The sequence below is a fragment of the Leucopleurus acutus genome (genome assembly GCF_964270905.1).
Source record: "Leucopleurus acutus genome assembly, chromosome: 19".
NCBI lineage: Eukaryota > Metazoa > Chordata > Mammalia > Artiodactyla > Delphinidae > Leucopleurus > Leucopleurus acutus.
The window spans coordinates 29289740-29307040 of NC_139161.1; the positions used below are offsets into that span (position 1 = coordinate 29289740).

Sequence of the window (17301 nt, forward strand, 5' to 3'; positions counted from 1 at the left end):
GTAACAAACTCCTCTCTCTCTCAAGAGCCTTACAGGGATTTGTTCTCCACTTCCCTAATATAATGAACTTTGGATGGGGAGGCGGGGAGTGGGGTGTAATACTGGAATTTATAACTTGCCGTTTGACATCAAATCTGAGACCTTCCCATCGCTGGATCACATTGACAGATTTGTCTCCACACAACACACGCAAGTAAAAGAGAACAGCTAGGGGCATGAGGAATCTACCGGCCAGGTTATCACTAAGCTCGAAGCCTTGGGACTTTGTTTTCCAGGATCTACAATGATAGAACTGGAGAAAAACACCCAAAACTCTACGTACAAAGAATTGCTGATCTCAGTGAAGCCACTGCATACCAAAGAAGAAAGATGCACTTAACCTGTTATGGTTCAAACCTAAACTATTCCCGGCACTGCCCTGCCCCACCCTCCCTTCCTTGCCACAATGCTCTTCTCTTACTAAGGTTCAGAAAAAAAGGTCAGTCAGAACTGCTAACTGGTTCTACTTTTATTTTCTCTGGCCCAGTATCAGAGCCATTTCTGCAGGAGCACCTAAACTGCATCCCCCTTTGTTCCCTGTTATCCTCAATCACTGATTTGACTCGGTTGCTGGTCAAAGCCTTTGGGACGTTTGGATCTTGCACCCATTGCAAATGGCAGTCCCCTCTCCTGTCACCTACAGTGGCTGAAGAGGCAAAGATGATTACCCAGAGGAGCAGTGAGGCATCAGAGTCATCAAAACCATGTGGGCTTTTCCCGAGTCCCTCATTGCTGCCAGGACACCCCCCAGCTCGGCCCAGGGGAACCAGGCCGGCCCCTGCCCCGCCAGCTAGAATTAGGGCCACTTCTTGTGCTCATTTGCTAACCTGGCACATTTGGTGTCAGGAACAGAAGCTTCTGATCAGAGAGAATGCAGTCATGAGGTATTTTTTTTTCTCTTTGTCCTTTTAGACAAGTCGATTATTTCAAGCCTAAGTTCCCAGGTCTCCAGGAGCAGCACAAGTTTGTTCCTACCTCTACCCTCCCGTCCCCTACCCACCCGGGACCCTCCTGGTTCCCCTCTTCCTCACACCCCTGTGCTGTGCCACTGTTCTCCTGACAAGAGGCCATCAGGCAGCTCTTCAAGGGCCCTGGGCCCTTTATCAAAGTGGGCTGCCGCCATGCGGGCAGGCATCTGTTCCTTTTGTTGTTTTGCTTTCAGCCAACACTAGAACAGAGAGAGAAGCCAGGATCAACTCACAAACAGATACAAAGCAAAGAGACAGAGAGACAGCAATTTAGAGGCTGGTCACCAGAAAGATGGTGGCAGGGTGGGAGAATGCCCCAGATGGCAAGGCCCCTAAATGGATGGAACCAAGTGTTCAGTCACTCTCTCACGCTTGGGTAGAATGTTCGGTTGGATGGCATTCACGTGGACACTGGGTTGGGTAGATGCTCTCCAATCAGTCCCAGCCATTGTCCTTGATCATGTGTGCTAGCTCAATGATGTATTTGCCTTCTTTATATTTCTGGCTGCTTTCAAAGGCATGTTCCTAGGAAACACAAAGGAAGAGAAAAGACACTGAGTGACCAAAGACAAGCAGATGACTTTTGGGAGCATAGGAACCAAGGCGGGGCCAATGACAGGTATCAGGACCACTGAAGTCTGGCTCCGGCGTCACCCAGACTCACTGAGAATTCCTACCACTCAGCACACTAGGTCCCCGTGGCTTAACTGCAGCACTGAGGCATCAGCAGGGCTTTCTCCATATTTACAATAGAATTTAAATATTTTTAAATTTAAATGTTCTGAATTTAAACATTCTAAATATTTTCTCAGTATTTGCAATAGCGTTTCTTCAGGATCTTTGCTCATTCAAGTCTCTGGCCAAACGTCACTATCTCAGTAAGGTCTTTACCGAAAATCACAGCTTCCCAGGCAGCAATCCCTCCCCGCCCCGCTCTTCTCCTGCTTTATTTTTCTCCACAGCACTTACCACATTCAAACATGCAGTATAGCTTGCATATCTATTTTGTGTTTTGCCTGTCTCACACTACCGCAAGATAAACTTCATGTTTTGTCCATTGATAGATCCATCTGTGTGTGTGTGTGTGTGTGTGTGTGTGTGTGTGCGTGTGTGTGTATAAAATCTTAGGGGCACTTGGTTTCTGATGTTTACCAGAAATCTGCCCTATGGAGGTATCCATAAAGTTTCTGTGTCATTATTTTATTATTATTTTTTGGCCGGTCTGTGTGGCTTCTGGGATCTTAGTTCCCTGACCAGAGATTAAACTCGAGCCCTCGGCAGTGAAAGCCCGGAGTCCTAAACACTGGACTGCCAGGGAATTCCCACTGTGTCATTATTTTAAACTGTGCTTGTTAGGCTTAGAGAAAAGACATTCAGGGACAGAAACAAAATAGATTGTGAGGCCAAACAGGTCTCTCTTTTATTTCTTATCTTGCTATTTCCATGTCAGATGTGTTAAGTTTGTTTTTCCATCATTGCTTTTCTCCAGGGAAAAAGGAGCTGTATGAACTCCAGGCTGAACGACCTGGCAGCCCTTGAGCCCTACCCAGCTGCCAGGCCTCCAGAGAAGGGCAAACCCAATGCAAACCAGCTGGGAGGTTACCAGCTGAAACTTACAGCACTGCAGGCTCTCCCAGCTAATAAGCCCCACAGAAATAAGTCCTGCATAGGTGTAGGATCAAGGTGACATTCTATTTGCAGACACAGATACAAAAAACCATCTTGGTATATCATCTGAAAAACACTGGGTATCAGGGTCATCAGATGGCAAAGCTCATTGTGCAGAGCAGTGGACATCAGCTCTCCCTCCCGAGTTCCTAAATTAGGAAGGAGTTAAATAAATCCAACTGTCGATAGATTCCGGGCAGCATTTGTATGGACTGTATCTTCTGTTCTAGAGCTCAGGGGCTCCGGGTCTCAGAACAAGAGTTCAGACTCGAGCCTCTTGTTGAGAGAGGAATCATTCCACATAGCGGAGAGGGGAGGGGCACCGAGAGAAAGTGCAAACACACCACACACATACAAGAGCTGTGGGCTCAGCAGTAATTTCCCTGACACCTCATTATTCCCCAGCTCCGTTTGTGTGTGTGTGTGTGTATGTGTGTGTGTGTGTGATGTGTACACAACCAGAGGAATGTGGTTTGAGAATAGGACCTATTGTTCCACAGTAGTGTATTCAGGATAGAGAGGAGGAAAAAACAAAACTAGCAAAGTGACAGTGTGTCCCTATTAAACAAAAAAAAAGAAAGAAAAAAGTCAACACCCCCCAAGCCACAGGGCACTTACAAAATGTCACAACTGGATTCCAGTAGACAGCACTAGATCTGGAATTGAAACAAACATCCCCCCAAACCCCACGTCTACTGCTTCCTAGCATCAGAAGCATCATTTAAGCATCTGACTTCCTTTTACAATTTACAAAATTATAAACTTTCTGTTTACAAAATGGGGATAATTACAAGTACTTCACAGGGTTATGATAAGGGTCGGAAGGAATAATCGAACGAAAGGTTGGAGCACTGGGCCTGGCATGTGAGAGGTGATCAATGAATGTCTGGGGAGATGGATGTTCCTCTGCTGTCCTGTCCAGCTGTTGTAACTTCACCTGTGGTTTTCCCCCTTGGTATCATGACTATAAACACCCTGAGGGCAAGAACTAGATCTCATTCACTTTTGTATCCAGCACAAAGGTTCTTAATAAAGCTTTGTCAAAGGACTGAATCATTTTACCTGAAGAAAGGAGCAAAACCAACCAAGTCAGATTTATCTTCTGTATATAAATCCAGCACATGTTCAAGGAATAAGACAGCCAAGAAGCTGGGAAACAAAGAAGCAGCAGAACACTTTTGGATAATCAAGACCAGACCTGTGGCCCCCAGATCGCTCAGAGGGGACCAGTGGCCATACAGGGGGAGAAGGGCCAAGGCCAGTTTCTCCCGTAGGAAGCTGTGGTTAAACCTTCTTGGCATCATGAAACACAGTGTCCAGGTTTTTTCATTCTCATTCTGAACATTTCAAGGAAGACATGAAAAGATGGAATCTAAAGGCCATGCTGCTGCACTGCAGACTCCACCTGCAGCAGTCTTTTAGGTCTGCACTTTTTTTTTTTTTTTTTTTGGGCCAAGCCACGGAGCTTGTGGGATCTCAGTTCCCCACCCAGGGACTGAACCCGGGCCACAGCAGTGAAAGCCCGGAATCCTAACCACTAGGCCACCAGGTAACTCCCCAAGATCTGCACATTTTTGAACTTTATTTAAATGGAATCATACTTTCATGTCTGGCTTCTTTGGCTCAACATCTTTTTTCACATACACTCATATTTTTAGAGCAGTTTTAGGTTCATCACAAAAAGGAGCACGAGGCACAGAGATTTCCCCTATGCTCCCTGCTCCCACGTGTGCACGAGCTCCCCCACTATCAAAGTCCTGCAGAGTGGGGCATTTACTGCAGTCAACAAACCTACACTGATGCAACCTCAACACTCTGTGGGCGGTTCTGACTACTCCTTCAGGCTCCTTCCCAAGCTAGCTAACGGCAGGTCCTATGAGCCAGCCCCACACTGATGCTCTGCAACGGACAGGACAGGGGATTTGAGGCATTTTACATGGAATAAATTGCCCTCCCAGAAACAGGAAGACTCATTTTTCAATATTCCCACAATGAGAGAGAGGGCAGAGAAAAGCACTGTGAAAAGATCTGCCAATAATAATAATAATAATAATACAGGTTGACTTTCACTGAACACATATGCCTCCTCTCACCCTGGCAAGGGACTGCCTACTCTCCTAGGTACCAAGGAGATGTTAAAAATATCTAATGAGTTAAACAGTGCAGGAATAAATGTCCAGTTGGGCAAGTCCAGCCATGACTATATCTGACAGTGGACATTAATTAACACAATATTTGATGATGCCTAGCACAGGGTCTGGGACCTAAGAGATGTTTTGGGGACATTTACTGGAGCATCAAAGAACATGGGCTCTGCAGTTGGACCACCACCTGGACTCCTATCCTCGTTTGGCCATGTAATGGCTAGACAACACTGGACATACTATTAACCTCCCTAAGCCTCAGTTTCGTCACCCATAAACTAGGGATTAAAATGGGTAAATCCTTATCCTCTAAGGATTCTATGAAGAGTAAATAAAATAATGTACGTCTGGAACACAGTAAGTTGTCAGGAAATGTTATGTGCCATTGTTATTATTACTATTACTATTATTATTATTAATTAAATTGAGAGGGGGTGTGTGTGTGTGTGTGTGTGTGTGCGCGTGTATCAGGAGCAGGTGAAGAAAGGAGTAGGAGGGGTGGACTGTCAGTGAAAAGGGGATGAGTGTGGCAAACAGAAGTGTGCCAGGAACTGCTCTTTGAGCTCAGTTTCCCATCCTGGTCAAAGATAATCCCACAAGGCCACGGGAGGCAAGTAGAAGAAAACATTCTTCTAATGTGTGGCTCTCAGCTAGTTCCTTCATGGCCCTCACTCCACCAGTCAGACTCTTTGGTACTTACATATTTCCAGCCCAGAGTGGTTTTGCAGTTTTCACAGTAAATGTCTGCGACGGCGTGCAGTCCTGTTAGCAACACGCGCTCTTCTGCCGGCCCGCAGCCCACATTAACTCTGTGCCAAGGGACAGAGAGAGAGAGTGGGGCGTCAGGCACGTGCTCACCATCAGTTGTTCAAGCTGGACTCCCAGCAAAAAATTAACTGAGTACAGCTGCCTGAAGGGAAGCCAACATTGAGAAGAGCATCATCTCTAACTGAAACCAGGAATAACCTCCGAAAAGGTAGCCACATGCAAACGTCTCCGTTGAGATGCATTTCAGATCTGCAAGTTCTGATTCAATGAGTCTACTAAAAGAAGTCTTTATGGTTGAGACTTTGCTCAGGATTTTTCTAACAAATGCTTTTAGCCTTGTGATTTAAGGGGACAAACTGACAACCACACTGAAGTCCACAGCCATGAGCACAGGTCCTCAGAGCTTCCTGAGGACTGATTGCAGCCAGAGATGTCAATCATGACGGCACAGTCCTGTCCTGATCACAAGGATGGGTGAGCCCCATCTATCAAATACATAGACTCCTTCACAGAGCACCTATTATTTTAGACTGAACACGCTAGATTTCCATTTTCACAGTTCATCAGGCTTGCTTTCCTAGAGAAAGCTGTAAGCAATGCTGAGGGCTGTGGCAGACTGTGCATCTGTAGGAGGGGATGAAGGCTCTTCACTAACTCCACTTCATGAAGGCTCCTCCAACCTTAGTCCTCCAGCAGATCCTGGGTCCTCTGTTCACCCTCCTTCTCTTCCCCAGAGACACATCTCAGGTCTAGTTATGAGACCTCCCATGTTGAAGCTCTCAGAAGCACTTCAGCTTCTTCCCTAGGAGACTACAGCCCTCTGTACTTACTGGGGGTAGTGACTATATTATTTTTAGCCAAAGATGATGCCCACCCCCCCCCCCCGCAAAGTCCCCAAGGATGACTGGCTACAGCTTGTGGTAAATAATGCTCCATGGGTGTGTGTGTGTGTGTGTGTGTGTGTGTGTGTCAGAGAAGACAGGTTCCATTGTTTAATTATCATTGAGCGTTGCTTTTCCCCACCCCTCAAAATTTGCACCGAACAATGGATGTACCATTCAGAGACACTCACACTGAGTTAAAGAGGTATGCTCGTCCTTGACTTCCTTGGAACGACTGAAATGCAAGAAGACAAATCGATAGTTAGAGATCCGTTTCACCCACCCATTCGGGAAACCAGCCCCAAAGCACAACAGTCATGACCTTGCAGGGCTGACACGGCTAAAAGGGAGCAGCGAGCCAGTTAACCCTCCAGCTAGCAGATGGCATGGTGGGAGGAGGAGAAGGCAGAACAAACAGAGCTACAGAGCCCGGGTCAGCCCACGCTCGGACTGTTTTCACCAGCCCAGGTAAGAAAATATCATGAATCCACACTGGCCTTTCCTGGACCCACTGGATTTCAGCCACCTGTACTGCCCACAGCTCTCAAGGTCGGCTAGGGCATGGAAACCAGCACAAGCACCTCTGCTTGCCCTCTTGGTTCGACCCTGCAGACAGCAAAGAATCCCCAAGGTAAGAATAAACCACCAAACCCACACTTCTCACTGGTCTTGCTTTCTTGGAGATCTTAACTGCTGGATGAGTTACCATCCTCCCAAACGGCAGCACGAAAGCTCTCCTTCTGAGGTGTAAGCAACGTCAGCTCTAGATCACAGGAATGCTCATTAAACAGTAATCCCACTTTCACTTCCAGCTTAAAGAGGAGCTTCTTTCTTCTGGCTGGAGGATGGCAGGGAACAGGAGAAACAGGAGCCAGAGCTTGCCGTGCGACTTGGCATCTACTTCCATTAACACAGGCCCTATCCGTGTTTTCCTCCTCTGGTTACACTGAAACGTCTGGCTGACATGAGCCGTCCATGTACTGCATTTCTGCCTGCATTTTTAATGTGGCCTGACAACTGTACCCTGAATTACACATCCTGGTCTGCTCTAAGACCACTCTTAAAATAAATAAACAAACAAACAAATAAAGGACTCTCCCATGACCTCTGCTATTCAGTGGCTGGAGAAATCGATGGGTGACTGGTTAACAGATGACCAAAGGGTAGGAGAGAACCAGACGGGACACAGATCACTGCCCATGAGACAGCTGTTGTCAGAAGCACAGGACTTTAGGGATCAGTGCTGCCAGCCGGAGAGAAAGGTAAAATTCTTGACTTGTGGAAAAACTGCCTTTGGGGAAGCTAGATTGTTGGTTGCCTCCAACATACAAATGTACCAGAAGCCTTGGCTCCCAGGTGCAGCTCTGAGGAGCAAGCAGATGTTCCCCAGCTGCTGCTCAGGCTGAAACCAGCTCTCTTTCCTTTGGGTCTTGAAACATCCCCGGGGAACATAAGAGCTCCAGGCTAGCACTGAGCATGAGTAGGAGTGTCACAGCCTCGAAACCTGGAACCCGGAAGTCCATGTCAAGTGTTTGGATGAGACAATGTCCCAGCAACACAGACCCTATATTTGGCCAACCTGTTAGTTCAACTTTGGAGCACAAGGCATCCAAGCAGCGCCAGGATAGCAAAAGCTTCACGATCTGGTCCCACTGACCTCTGCAGTCTCTTCTCTTGCTACTTCCCCACTGTGTCCTTTGCTCTAGTCAGGCCGAACCACGTGCAATTCCTGGAACTTGCATTTCACCAACTCTGACCACCATCTTCCCTGAGATGGGGAGTCTCCTCCACTTGACCAATCCTAAGCCTGAGCTCAGCTTCCTCTCTTTCGTAAGGCTTTCTCTGACCTCCCCAGGAAGAGGTACCCATTGGTACCCATGTACTGGACTCCTCTTGTTCCCTGCCTGTTCCTTTTTCTTAGCTCTTAGCATACTGGATTTAAATTGTCTCTCTGTCTAACTCACTTACTAGATTGTGAGCTCCCTGAAGGCATGAACCATGTCTTCAATCTCTCTCTGAACCCACAACACATAGCATGAATCTGGCATCATTTATAAAATATTTATTGCATGAGTCAATTGCCTCTAATTTCCTTTTTTTTGTTCTTTAAATGGATTTATTGGTATATATCTGACATACAATAATAAAGTGTGTATATTTAAAGTGTACTATTTGATGAGTTTTGATACCTGCATATACCTGTGAAATCATCACCACAACCAATATTATGGACTATCTGTCACACCCAAAAGTTTCCTCATGTCCCTCAATCCGGCCATCTCTTCTCTCCTCACTCTCTTCCCACTCTTCCTCAGGCAGACACTGTCTACTGTCACTATAGCTTGTATTTTCCATAATTTTTAATAAATGAAATCATACAGCATGTAGTGTTTCTTGCCTGGCTTCTTTCACACAGCATAATTCTTTTAAGATTCATCTATGTTGCTGTATATATCAATAGTTCATTCTCTTTTCATTGCTGAGTCATATTCCAGTCTGTGAATTTACCAGAGTTAATTTATTTTTGGTTTGATTTTAATAAGGGATTTGGACTAGTTGACCTCCAAGTCTCCTTCCAGCTCCAAAATTATATTCTCGTGTAATTCTGTGGTCCTACATTATGGATAATTGGGAGTGCCACCCTCGAGGAAACTTTTATCAAGATCTTCAAGCTAGAGCTTAGAAGAACATGGTTATGGGAAAACAAATTCTAGAAGAAAGCAGACTGGAAAACGACAACATGAAGTAACAGCTTCACCATTTATGGCAGGAAAAGACATTCACTTCTCAAAGACTCACAGATCACCTGCTACCTGCTGGGCACAATGGGAATGCAGGGAGAGAGGCAGCACTGCAAAGCTTTTCAGGGCAGCAGTCTCCCCAGAAGGTACACCAGACAATCCTTCAGGGTAGGGGGAAAATACTAGAAATTTTATCTATTTAAGTTTATCTTGAAAAAAAAAGTTTCACTAAACAGTATTTAGTAATGCTTTCATTTTATATGATCTTTGGAGTTCAGAATTGATATGCCCATACAAAAACTAAAATGGAGGATATTCAAAAGAAAATGCAGGAGAAAATCTTTGTGACCTTGCGTTAGAAAAGATTTCTTAGATACTACACCAGGAACACAATTTATAAAAGAAAAAACTGCTAAATTTCATCAAAATTTTAAACTTTTGCTCTGAAAAACACTTTTAAGAGAATGAAAAGATAAGCCATAGACTGGGAGAAAATATCTACAAATCACTTGTCTAACAAAGGACTTGTATCTAAAATATACAAAGAACTCTCAAAATTCAATAATAAAACAAGAAACCCAATTTTAAAATGGGCAAAGATTTGAACAGACTTCACCAAATATAAACAGATGGGAAACAGGCCCATGCAAAGATGCTCAACATCACTAGTCATTAGGGGAATGCAAATTGAAAAACATAATTGAGATATCACTATACACACATTAAAATGGTCCAAAAAATTTTTTTAAACTGACAAAACTAAGTGCACTCAAGAATGTGTAGCAACTGGAATTCAGGCATTGCAAAATGGCACAGCCATTTGGATAAGAGTTTGGCAGTTTCGATTACTCAAACGAAATGAAAACCTATGTTAATACACATAACATGGATGAATCTGAAATGCTTTAGCTAAGAAGATCATTGGTTGCCAAAGGTTATAGGTAAGGGGAAAGTGTGACTACACAGGGGTAACACAGGAGTTGGAATTTTCTTATCTTGATTTCAGTGGTGCATAAGTCTATGCATTTGTCAAAACTCATTGGATTTTTTAATTTTTAATTTTACATACAGTAAAATTCACTCTTGTTGGTGAAATCCAATAAAAATTTTAAAATAAGCCATCTCTAAACTCTCCTATATCTGAACGTTGTACTCCTATATTTGTACAATTAGGAATTGTAAAAAATTTCCTGATTTAAAAGTATTCCAAACAAAGAGCTTCAGAGGAGTTTGAAGTCTCGTTAGAAGGTAGTTTTCTAAACTACAAAGTTCAGCAAAAACCCTGGGTGGGTTGGAAAATGGGGATCATGATTTTTGTAAGCTCAAGGATGCAAATGTTCCATTTGAATCTACCTTTGTAAGGAAGTTTTCATTACGGGCAACTGTTAAAATGAAGTATAGAAGTATACTTTCCTAGGGACACACCTCTGAATCACTGAATCACAAAGTGATAAACCAAGATTTTTTTTTTCCTAAAAAGAGGGCATATTCAATCATATATACACCTTCAATAAAATAAGATTAAAAGCAAATTTACAATTGTTTTATTTTTTCTTCCATCCTTTTAAATTACAGAAATTATTAAAGTTTTCTAGTATTTGTTTATAATGTAGGTATTACATAGTAACCCATGTATACCATTTATAAGTAAGTAGACGTATTAGGAATACATGCTCAAACACTTTACTGGTAGGGGTATGTGATTTTAAAGGTTTGGAGGTCACTGTTCTGGGGGTTCCAATCTGTTTCAGGCAGGGCCTGAGAGTCGCTTTCTCTGGCCTGACACAGATTCGAATTCCTAGAGAGTAGGGTGGGGGAGGGCACATGGCAGGGAAGAGAGTTGCCAGCCAGGCCCAGAGGCGCCTCACAAGGCCACCACGGTTCCTCCAGGCCTATTCTTCGAGAGAAAGTGCTGGCAGAGGTCCACACTCTGCAAAGGGTGCCGAACCCAATCAGGGCCGTCTCGGTGGCAATACCTACAGAGGTACCTCCCCAGCGACAGTATCTATGAGCCTGTCTCCTCAGCCTGGCACTCAGGACCAGCTGAATCACTGGGGCAGGATTCTGGAAGCTTTTCCACCGTGGCTTCCACCCTGGGCCCCTGCCAAGCCAACATTTATGATGAGAAAAACATTCACAGAGAACAACAGGCATCTTGCAAAGAGACAGAGACAAGAATAGCCCGGCTGGGTCACTGTCTCCTGTGGGCCCCAGCCCAGCCTGGCACAAAGAGGCACGGTCTGGCGCTCCCTTGAGTGAGGGTGGTACCCAAGGTGGGGAGACTGAAAGGAAGTGAAGGAAGCAATTAGAATGAAGCAAACAGAATTTCAGACCAGGAGATCCCAAACAGACTGTCGGACACATTTGTTTGCTGTCATTACTGCCAGGCAACAAGGCAGCTCTCTTCCATGTTGTATATCAATGAAGGCTCGTATTCAGGACTCCAGAAAAGGTTTTCTTGTTTTTGTTTTTTAAATTATACAAAACTTTTCTTCTGTCCTTTAAAGGAAGGTAATAGTTCCAGGCCCAGCCCTTCCAGCCAGCTCAAAGGAACGGAAAGGGCTTTGAGTTTCCTGTTTAGTAGCCCAAACCACTGATTTCTGGCCCCTTTGAAAGTCTGGAAGGCAGCAATTCCTTTTAAAAAGTAGGAGGACCATTGAAAAAAAATGAATACTTGTGGGGGGAAGGTGGCAACAGAGCAAACATGTGGGCTCCTCCTTCACTTGAACAGGCTCAGGCATGAAGTCCTCCTAGCATGAAGCAGAGCCCTCAATCTCCTCTCTCTTGGAACGTCAACCATCATCAACCGAGTATGTGCCCCAGGAAGTGCCCAGAGATGAGGGAAGCAGATACCCACCTGACTACTCAGCTGTAACATCTGGGAGCTAGACCAGCCCTTGCATATCTTCGTATGATAAGAGGATCTCACCTTGGCTCAGAAATTCAGGATAAAACCCTGGTTTTACAACTTCAACTTAATAGCTACTTGACCTTGGGAGAATTATTTAGCCTCTCTCGGCTTCCACATCTTTTACATCTGCAGACGGAAACCATGCCTATTTTCCAAGTTGTTGAGAACAAGAAGTAAAACAAGGTAAGCAAAAGTGCAGAGTAAAAAGATCAGTTCCCTACCTTCCCTTTTTGACCTTTTCAGGAGCCTGGAGAAGAGAGAAGAAAAGGCTGACTCTCATCTATTTGGTTCTTCAAAATTCTTTTCTTCAGTGACTTTGGTGTCCCCCTTTCTCTATATTATGGCATAAGGCCACTCTTCCACTCTTTGTAACTCAATATCCATAAAAATGTAGGGATGGAACTGAAGCTCCCCATGAGCCTTTCCACTTGTAATAATACGAGTATTTTAAAGCACCTGGTGCTTACTTCTCCAACCTACCATCCATAGGTACAGCGTTCATTACATGGGCTTTGAAGAGGCAGGACTGCCAGAGTTTGAGCCCCGGCTTGGCCATATACTCACTGTGTTACTAACTTGGTCAAGCCAATTAATTTCTCTGAGACTCAATTTCCTAATCTGTAAAATGGGCACAATAATATAGTATTCACACTCACACCAGATCTGTATAAGAAATAAATGAGATACTATATATGAAAGAGGTACTCCATAAACTTCAAGGTATGATAGGTAGATAGATAGAACCTTACCATAAAAGTTACCTTTTTAAAAAAATAATTAATTTATTTATTTTGGCTGTGCTGGGTCTTCACTGCAGCACGCAGACTTCTCTAGTTGCGGCACGCGGGCTCTAGAGCACACAGGCTCAGTAGCTGTGGAGCGCAGGCTTAGCTGCGGTATGTGGGATCTTAGTTCCCTGACCAGGGATAAAACCCGGGCCCCCGCCATTGGGAGCTCAGAGTCTTAACCACTGGACCACCAGAGAAGTCCCAAAAGTCACCCTTAATGTATACAATTCAGGGGCTCTTGGTGTATTCACAAGATTGTGCAACCACACCACTATCTAACTGCAGAGCATTTTCACACCCCAAAAAGAAATCTTGCATCATTACCGGTCACCTTCCATTTCCCCTGTCCCTGGCAACCACAAACTTACTTTCTGTCTCTATGGATTTGCTCAAGGTACTATATGCTATACTATGTACCATCTCAGTGAGAAGGTAACAGAGGTATTAGATAGAGATACAATGGAGGATTTGTAAAACTCCTGCCTTGGGGTGTTGGCTAAATGTCCCACCTCAACATTTTGCTGGGGAAAGTCAGGTCAGTCCCTTTTCCTTTCTCATTCCTTTCTGCATCCATGGTAAAGCCTGGTAGAGTTTGCTATTCAGGGTCAAAGTAAACCACAGGTTCCATTCCAAAGAGCTGAAACCCAAGCAAAATAATACTGGATCTTGTTTGGATTTCACCCTTGAGGAAGCATATGGAGAAAGTGGGAAGGGTGGTAATAAAGAACAATGAAAATGATGAAAACTTCCACAATTCGAACCTGGTGCAGTTTAAAGAAAACTGAACAGTTAGCTAAGAGGAAAGAAGATTAAAGGGGATTTCTTCCATCTTCTCTGCAATAAGAACAAGAGGAAATAGACGGAAATAAGAGAGACTTGGGTTAATTATAAGGGAAGAATTTCCTGACTCTGTATGACTTCCACACTAGGACACAGGTCACCAGGAAAGACTAGGAAAGAACAAAGCCATTTGTATGTGTTCATGGCTTACAAAAAGTTTTCACACATCTGTCTAGAAACTTCAAGATGGGGTAAAAAGCCATGTGTGTTGCCTAGGGGCAGAAGCATGGCTGCTTCCAGCCCTCTTTGGCTGACTTCGAGCTTTGGTAGATCTCAACTGCTCTCCCATTCCTGAAACAGATGGAGGGAGGGGCAGGGAAGGGACTGGCTCTAAAGGAGGAAATATCTGCTGTGTGGAGTCATAAAATTCCAAGGGCATGGGAGCATACACGATGCAAACTATGCAAGGAACTGAATGGCAAAAACAAAAGGTGGTGTAGGGCCTGGGGGCCACGTTTAATTGCTGAAATGTGGAGATTTCGGGATCTAAGTCACTTAAGTCATTTAAGGATCAGACCTTTCAATTCAGCAGATGCCAGTCAGCTCTCAACAACCTGCACTCCCTCCTGTTCGCCATAGAGAAGGCCTGGAAAACATGCATTCTCCACAGGGTTAAAGAGCAGGGGATTCGTATGATCAGACAAGCCCCATCCTCTACAGAAGAAAGGCTGACATGTCTGTTCCGGGAGACTGGCTTCCGAGTTAGAGAGTGAACAGGTGGAATCAGGATGTAATGGCAGCCAGTTGTTAATAGCTGGGCCCTTTGCAGTTCAAATATAAAACTAAAACTTCTAGGGGCTGAAATAATGGAGCTCAAATTTCTCTCAAAACCATCAGGCTGGGCTTCCCTGGTGGCGCAGTGGTTAAGAATCCGCCTGCCAATGCAGGGGACACAGGTTCGAGCCCTGGTCCGGGAAGATCCCACATGCCGCGGAGCGACTAAGCCCGTGCCCCACCACTACTGAGCCTTCACTCTACAGCCTGCGAGTCCCAACTACTGAAGCCCGTGTGCCACAACTACTGAAGCCCACGCGCCTAGAGCCTGTGCTCTGCAACAAGAGAAGCCACCGCAGTGAGAAGCCCGCGCACCACAACAAAGAGTAGTCCCCCCCTCAGCAGAGAAAACCCACATGCAAGCGAAGACACAATGCAGCCAAAAAATAAAATTAAATGAATAAATAAATTTATTAAAAAAAAAAAAACACCAGGCCCTTCCACTTCCACCATCAGGTATATATTTGAAAAAACCAAAACACTAATTTGAAAAGATACCTGCACCCCAATGTTCACAGCAGCATTATCTGCAATAGCCAAGGTATGGAAGCAACCTAAGCGTCCATCAACAGATGAATGGATAAAGAAGATGTGGGGGCTTCCCTGGTGGCGCAGTGGTTGAGAGTCCGCCTACTGATGCAGGGGACACGGGTTCGTGCCCCGGTCCGGGAGGATCCCACATGCCGCGGAGCGGCTGGGCCCGTGAGCCATGGCCGCTGAGCCTGCGTGTCCGGAGCCTGTGCTCCGCAACGGGAGAGGCCACAACAGTGAGAGGCCCGCGTACCGCAAAAAAAAAGCAAAAACAAACAAACAAAAAGAAGATGTGGTATACATATGGAATCTAAAAAAAGAAAAAAATGGTTCTGAAGAACCTAGGGGCAGGACAGGAATAAAGACACAGACATAGAGAATAGACTTGAGGACATGGGGAGGGGGAAGGGTAAGCTGGGACAAAGTGAGAGAGTGGCATGGACATATATACACTACCAAATGTAAAATAGATAGCTAGTGGGAAGCAGCTGCATAGCACAGGGAGATCAGCTCGGTGCTTTGTGACCCACCTAGAGGGGTGGGATAGGGAGGGTGGGAGGGAGATGTAAGAGGGAGGGAACATGGGGATATATGTATATGTATAGCTGATTCCCTTTGTTATAAAGCAGAAACTAACACACCATTGTAAAGTAATTATACTCCAGTAAAGATGTTAAAAAAAAAAAGAAGATGTGATATAGATACACAACGGAATACTAGTCAGATGTAAAAAAAGAGTGAAATTTTGCCATTTGCAGCAACATGGATGGACTTGGAGTGTATTATTCTAAGTGAAGGAAGTCAGACAGAAAAAGACAAATACTGTATTTCACTTATATGTGGAATCTTAAAAACACAACAAACTAGCAAATAAAACAAAAAAGAAGCAGACTCACAGATATAGAGAACAAACTAGTGGTTACCAGTGGGGAGAGGAAGGGAGGAGGGGCAACATAGGGGTAGGATTTTTTTTAAAAGGGTTATTATGGGATTATATGAAATCATGTGTGTGAAACTTTTGAAAATCATCAGGCCTTTGAAAACAATTCACTATGAGCTGCTGAAGTTAAGAAGACAATGCAAGTTAATACACCTAGGAAGAACACAATCAATTTCCTGGATTTATGTTTCAATCTACACCTCTGCTCCCAAAGCCACCTGGGCATTGGCGAATGAAAATGTCCTGACACTACAGAGGATTTCTGGAAAGTCAGTGGGCAAAACCTACAGACTCTCAAGGCAAGTCTTCCCCTGTAACCAATCCAGGCAGAAAGGCCGAAGAGGTTTTCCTCCAAGACTAAAGCCACATGCCGTGGAGGGGGCTGCTTTTTAAACATTTTCTAACAAGCAATCACTACAGTGAAACTGGAGGCAGTTTACAGATGAGATTAAGGTGGCTCATTAAAATAAATTGGAAATGGTGAAATAACAACAGTCACAGCTCACAGTTATACAGTGCTTACTATATGCCAGACAGATTCAAACTGTTTTACATAAGCCAAGTAATTTAATCCTCTCAACAATCTGATGAGGGAGGTACTTTTATCGTTCCCATTTGACAGATGAGGAAAGCAAGGCAGAGGTTAAGACGTATGCCCAGCATCAAATACCAACACATGACAGAGACCCAGGCAGTGTGGCTCCAAAATCTAGGGAAAAATGAAGATGGCATGACAAGGGTGCTGTCCAAGTGACTTCCTAAAAGAAAGGAGCTCAACAGAATTAGACTAATACTGGCACGCTTACAGGACCTCAGAACGTACAAAGCACTTTCACATATATTAACTGATTAACCTTCAAACCAACAGAGGAGGAATCTGAGGTCCAGAGCTGTTGAGTGACTTAGCCAGTTTCACAAAGCTTGTAAGTCAAGGTCAGAACTTAAACCAACAGCTTCTGACTCCAGGTCCCAAGATTTTTCTAGAATGTGTTCACTTGGAAAATCTGTCTCTTTGAAGAAGAAGGATGGACTAAGCTGTCAGAACTGATGAAAGTCTCTTAGGTTATTCACCTTCCTCTGCCCTGACTCCATATTTACTTAGCAACTGCCTAAATTTAATTCTCTCACTCAGTGGGTTTACCTTCAAGGAAGATAACACACAGTCCAAGCTTTCGGGATTATCTGCTCCACTGTAAATTAATTAGAATTCTGGTCTACCAGTTAGCTTCCTACGAGTTGTGTTAGGGTGAATCACTTCACCAGAGCTTGGTCACTCTTGGGTGAATGGATAAAATTTAATTTGTAAAC

The 17301-nt window shown here is 44.4% G+C and overlaps 1 protein-coding gene across 1 annotated transcript in view; it reads right to left on the reverse strand.

Annotated features, from left to right (window-relative positions):
- Positions 1 to 511: 511 nt before the first annotated feature.
- YPEL2 (yippee like 2) overlaps positions 512 to 17301 on the reverse strand; it is a 58763-nt gene continuing 41973 nt past the window's right edge. Inside the window, exons 3-5 of the mRNA XM_082861434.1 lie at positions 6660 to 6703; positions 5520 to 5628; positions 512 to 1532 (exon numbers count right to left, since the gene is read on the reverse strand). Coding sequence (XP_082717560.1) covers positions 1443 to 1532; positions 5520 to 5628; positions 6660 to 6703 — 243 coding nt within the window. The 3' untranslated portion in view covers positions 512 to 1442. The remainder of the gene's footprint in view (positions 1533 to 5519; positions 5629 to 6659; positions 6704 to 17301) is intronic.